The sequence below is a fragment of the Notothenia coriiceps genome, unplaced genomic scaffold (genome assembly GCF_000735185.1).
Source record: "Notothenia coriiceps isolate Sejong01 unplaced genomic scaffold, NC01 NC01_scaffold00036314, whole genome shotgun sequence".
In the NCBI taxonomy this organism is placed as follows: domain Eukaryota; kingdom Metazoa; phylum Chordata; class Actinopteri; order Perciformes; family Nototheniidae; genus Notothenia; species Notothenia coriiceps.
The window spans coordinates 1553-7676 of record NW_011369015.1 but is presented as its reverse complement, the minus strand read 5'-3'; the positions used below and the strand labels follow the sequence as shown (position 1 = coordinate 7676).

At 35.2% G+C, this 6124-nt stretch overlaps 1 protein-coding gene across 1 annotated transcript; it reads left to right on the top strand.

The window, feature by feature from the left end:
• The first annotated feature begins 480 nt into the window (after positions 1 to 480).
• On the top strand, positions 481 to 3407 carry LOC104963518 (lactosylceramide alpha-2,3-sialyltransferase-like). Its single transcript, XM_010792119.1, has 2 exons — positions 481 to 743; positions 2215 to 3407. Exon 2 carries the CDS (start codon positions 2230 to 2232, stop codon positions 2473 to 2475), a length of 246 nt encoding a protein of 81 aa, XP_010790421.1. The 5' UTR covers positions 481 to 743; positions 2215 to 2229; the 3' UTR covers positions 2476 to 3407.
• The last annotated feature ends 2717 nt before the right edge of the window (positions 3408 to 6124 follow it).

Below are 6124 nucleotides of genomic sequence, written 5' to 3'. Positions count from 1 at the left end.
CATCACACCCGTCCTTCATTCCCTCCACTGGCTTCCTTTCTCATTCAGGATCGAATACAAGATCGCACTACTGACCCATCAATGCATCCACGGGAACGCTCCTCCATACCTGAAGGAACTTCTCACATCTCAAACCTCCACACGAAACCTCCGTTCCACAACTAACCATTGGCTTCGCCCCCCGAGGAACAAACTCCGCACAATGGGGGATCGGGCTTTCTGTGCAGCTGCTCCTCGTCTGTGGAATTCCCTCCCAGACCACCTGAGGACTCCACAGACCACTGACGCCTTCCAGAAAGGCTTAAAAACCTTTCTTTTTAAAAAAGCTTTTGATTAAACTTTTGTTTATTTTGTTTGTTTTTATTATGCCTCCTGTAGCACCTTGGGATTGCTGTGACCAATGAAAGGTGCTTTATAAATCAAATTTATTATTATTAATATTATTAATTCCAACACATTTAAGAATGGTAGGTTTAACAATTCCGTTCAAAACTTTCATCTAAACCATTCCCTCAGCATTCAATACACAGAGATTTAAGCAATATTTACCAAGTTAGAGAGAACCTTACCGAGAGCAAAAACCCAGCTCTGAGGGACAGAGCTTTTACCGGGAGAGAGTATACCAGGGGAACCCCCCCCTCTCTCTCCAGTTTGCTCCCTCTCCGCCAGTGTATTTATGCTCAAAAACAGGATATAAAAACCTAAAGACACCTCCTCCATAGCCATGTTTGTGTAAAAAGGACATGACCCCTACTCTGCAGGACTTGCAAAATATTATTCTCTGCTATGACATAACCACCTTTTTGGGGCCTCAATGTATTTGTCCTTAAGTCAGGAGCCCCCCTCCCTGTGTACTGCTGTGAGGGAAGAGGGAAGAAACTGTCTCTCCCTTATCAGTGAAACCCATAAATCATTATAGGCCTTACACACTCAACTTAATAAACCATTTGTGTATTGTTTATACTGTAAATATAGAAAATAATAAAATATGAAGCATTTTCATTGTGGGTTATACATTAATATATTTGATTATAACTAACTTTTGTTTTAATTATTCAACCTGATATGGAGATCTCAACAAAAGGGAAGACCAAAAAGCATAATAGGGCCCCTTTAACAGTCAAATCAATTCGTTGACACACTTTTAAACGAGGAGTATAGTCTTTTATGTTCCTGCAGATTAAACATTATGTCCTCTAACTTCCTCTGCATTGAACCTGTTTCCACAGTCTGTGTTTGGTCTTGCATCACTAATCTAACACTGATTAAACCAGGTCCACCCTCTGTAATCGCCACTATTGTGGTTTAGTACCCTAAATATACTCCATTTCAAAATGAGACCAAACTGTTCGACACATTTCACTTGTGGTCTAAAAAAGGTGGCTTTTTCTTTTAGCTTAGCTTGTTGCTAGAAATGTCTTTTCTGTTACTGAAATTGTTGTGGATCTCGTGCGCCCCCTACTGGTTGGCTAAAACAAGATAGAGTTCAGCAGTCAATGGTGGTATAAGCTCACAAAATATTGGTTTATTGATCCAGTAGTATGTGAGAATAGCTACCGCCAGACACACAGATATATAGGGGTGAACCATTTGGAAAACATAACTAATTGCAATTATTTAGACTAATATTGCAGTTGCACATATCAGAAACAATCAGAATACTTGTTTTTATCTGGGAGGAAATTGGGTTTGAAGGAAGAATGAAATAAATTAAAAGATAATTATATAAACATAAGAAATTAAAGAAACAATTTGTGATCAAATAGAATCATTTATATAAACATAAGAAGTAAAATAAATAACATGTGAAAAAATAAATATATTTTTGTCACCATCAGAAGTAAATCAAATGTCCAATAAACGCTAAAAGAAATAGAAATAAAATATTAAAAAGAAACTAATAATTTGCGATTACAAGATAAAATAAAGTAACAAATATTTATACAAACATAAGAAGTTAATAAAACATGGAATGAAAAAGCGATATCAGTATGATGAGGGAATGTATATTCTTTAAACACTATCCACATTATCATTAAGAAATATACTAAAATGATCATAAAGTAAACTGAGATTCTTTCTCATTTCCTGGTTTAGGACTCATTCCTGCTCTAATCTATTGGGATTTTAAAGTTTATAAAATGTTGATTAATTGTGTAGCCCTGCAGATATACACTCATAGAAACGCGTGAAAAATAACATGGTGGTTTTCTGCAGAATGTGCCCACCATGGGGGTATCTGCACTGAACTTGGCCAGCCTGCTGTGTGACGAGGTGAGCCTGGCAGGCTTCGGCTACAACCTCTCCCAGCAGGGGGCGCCGCTGCACTACTTCGACCAGCTGCCCATGAGCGCCATGCTGCGGCAGACCACTCACAACGTGGACCGGGAGACCCAGCTCCTCCAGAAGCTCGTCAGGGAAGGGGCCGTCACAGACCTGACTGGGGGGGTACACTGCTCCTTCTGCCCCAGCTGAACACTTTTCACCTAGAAACGTCTGAGAAGCCAGGAATAAAATAATATTTAGGTGAGAAAAACTTGAAAGATGGGAATAAATCTAGTCTTATATATGTGAATTTGTCATTAAGTGCTTTATACAGAAGCCCTGAGAGGCAAATAAGAAAACAAATGTAGTTACACATTTTCTTTGTCCGATCTTAATTGTGTTTATGACTTGATAACCTGATGAAAAAAGGTATGGTTAAAAAATTATTTCTTAAAAAAATAATTAGGGAATTTGTTAGAAAAAAAGGTTTTGCCAGAATGGCCGTATCAAGTTCCTATTTAAAAAAATCCATTTGTGAAACATTTTGCCATTTTATTTTGCATAATGTTTTTAAATACTAACAAAATGCAATTTAACAATTGTTTGAACTTAAAAAAAAAATGATTGTCAAAAAAATTTTCTACCAGTTTCACAGATAAACAACAATCATGAATCCTATAAAGTTTTTCCTGAAAAAAAAATCTTCACCTATTCTAAGGTCATAAACAAAGTACATTCATTTTTGTATCCGACTTAAAAAACTAAAATAATTAATTTTCTTAATTGCCTTTTTCGGGCTTCCGTAGCTTGAAGAACAAAATTGAAGTCACTGTAAATGAGAGCCTTCTGAAAACATCAGTCTTGTTGTTATGATACTCTTAATGCATAGACAACTCACGCACATTTGGAATGAAGAAGGTCTCAATATGTATTATTACTGTCTTATTTTTGTCATAATAGTTCTCTAAGTACAAATGATTCTATCAAAGCATCTTCCACAGAGTTTAATGTGGTACATTGCATTTTAAGGAGGTAAAGCTTATGTGTTCGTGGTGACACTTTAACACATAGATCTGTAGTTACAGTTTACTTTTTGAAGGGGTTGAACATATGTGAATTAACTATCTTTATCAGCACGTCAACAACATTACACTATAAATTAGCAACTATACAATTCCTTTGTTGGTTCTGTATGTGGTTTTATTTAGGAGTTGACATGTTTCACACCTGCATTTAAATTGTATTCTACTTATGTGTGCACTGTAAACATTCCTTTAATTTATGTTGTCACTATTCTGTTCTTACTTTGTCTCATTTTGAAAGACCTTATCATTTCGTATGTCTTCATTTATTGAATAGACACATCTCATATAGCTCAAATCTGGAACAGTTAATGAAAAAAAAGAAACTGTACATATTAAAAACAATCTAAATGTCAATGTCACTGTAAATGTTCACATATAGTTCTTTTTTATACTAAATGTTCTGTAATTATCAGTCTTAATTTATTGTTTTGTTTTTACACCTTGTTATTATTAAAATATACATATGGTGTTACTGCATAATTGAGTGGTTCATTTGCATGTTAATGATTATTCACTGATTTTCTTAAAATTACAAATAATGAAATGTCCTTTTTTATGTTCCATTCAGTTGAATGCACTACCAGTATCCATGGTAACAGCTTCCACTGCTCTACACTTCAAATGTGTAATAAGCAAATGATGTACTTTTCAAAGTGTAAAGGTTACTTTCCTCCAGGTTAAATATGACTTCTCGGCCACTCTAAATCAGAGTGTGACTTCCTGCCCCAGAGTCAACAGGAAACACTATGACCTTCAATTACTGGTTATTACCATGGTTATTACACAACAAAAGTTGCATCGTGTCATGCAGTCATACAATAGGTGATTTTTTAAAGTTAATCTATATTTTAAAGATATAATACGTATTTTTAAAGATACCTTCTTAAACATTATACTATGTTCGACTCTACTTTACATGTATTATGAGCGGAAATAAGGCAATTTTCCCTTTTCAAATTAAGAGTTCTAAAAACAAACCGCAATCGCTACAATATGAAAAGACAATATAGGAAGACAACAGTTGTATAAAAGTAGACTTCAGAATATTTCTAATGAAATACTATTTAAAAATACACTCGTTTACTGTAGCCCTTTCATAGTTTACTGTTGAGAAAGTTATGGACTTATTTTATTTTGAAACCTTCGGCCCGGAAATTGTATGTTTTTTAAACAGTCTAGGTGCGCGTGGTCAGAATGGAACAAGAAGCCGGGGAGATGAGCTGCTAACAGGTGGGAAGTCCCTCAATAATCTACTTAATGTTAGTGTATTAATATATTAATTAAAATGTGTTTACAATTGTGTATACCACATGTTTTACAGAAATGTACACGTGTAACATAAGAAACATGCATTGAATGGTATTGAAAGTCAGGTTGGGTCTTCTGCTCAGAGTAATGTCAGTTTGTTGTCAATGAAAAGAGGGTTTAACTTTAAGTGCTGCTCGCGACGCCTGGCTTTACTTCACTATGTAGGCTACTCAAGATACTTTTTAAGGACTCTGTACAAGTTGTCTCCCTGGTTGACTTTTACTTGCCATTGTAACGGTGCCACAATGACCTTTCAGTTCTGTCACTACTGGAGTAGACTTTGGTAGGGAGAAGTGAACGTTGTGTGTTCCAAAAGTTAGCACAAGAGTGTTAAATGCACAGGGAAGTTTAATGATTCATTGAAGTTTAAAGTCCGACGGGAGAGAGATTATCGCACATGAACGACACTGACGTAATGACTGTTCACTTACATTCTGGTGGATAGTTTGAATAATATTGTGTAGAAACAGTATTGTGTATTAACGTTAGGCAGGTGGACAGAGACTGTAAATATCACTACAGGGTTTTAGTGGCACATTGCAGGTTTTGAGGTGAAAGGTGACTGGTCTCTGATTGGCTGGCAGTCATGAACCCACCCTAATTTCATTGGTTCCTTGTTACCCATCCCCCCGCCCCTGCCCCTTCTCTCTCTGCCTCTCTTTATAGCTTGCGGCGCTTGTTATAAACACCTCAAGCTCAGGCTGCTAGAAAAAAGCGGATCAAGTGCTTCACTAAAACCTCAGGCATGCATTGCAGAAAGAAGTGCATTACATTAATACAGTATGGAACATATTGATCTAGCTCCTTCTCCATTTCACGTCATGATCTATGGTCATGATAGATATAGGGCTGCTCAATTAATCATATTTTAATCGCAATTACGATTTTGGCTTGCAACGATTATGAAAACAACATAATCGAAATAAAACCTATTATTTATTTTATTTAAAAAAAAAATATGTATTGTTTTTCAGTTGAATTGTACTTAAAGTTCAGGGTAATCAACTGTTAAAAACATACTGTTCACATTATTTTTCAATAAATTGATGTTTTCAAAGTAAATGGATTATCATTTTTAATAATTGTGATATCAATCATTAACCCAAATAATCGAGATTATGACTTTTGCCATAATCGAGCAGCCCTCGTAGATACATGTTACACCTTCTTTGGGAATTCTGAACTGTAATCAGCCTGACTCATTGGTCCAATTTTTAAAGAGAAGAAAGAAAGAAAATGTTAATAAAAAATTACAGTAGCCTACAAGTATAAATTAGCATAATATTAAGTTGGCAATAAAGTATAAAGTGGTATTTATTTGTCTGAATTGATCATAAAAGAAAACAAAGTTGAAACTCTTTATTGGTTTTACCATATCGAGATACAGTTATGCCAATCCACTGAACAAATATTGACATTAGCATGAAAATCTATTCAGAGCATTATTCAATTGACACATACAAATA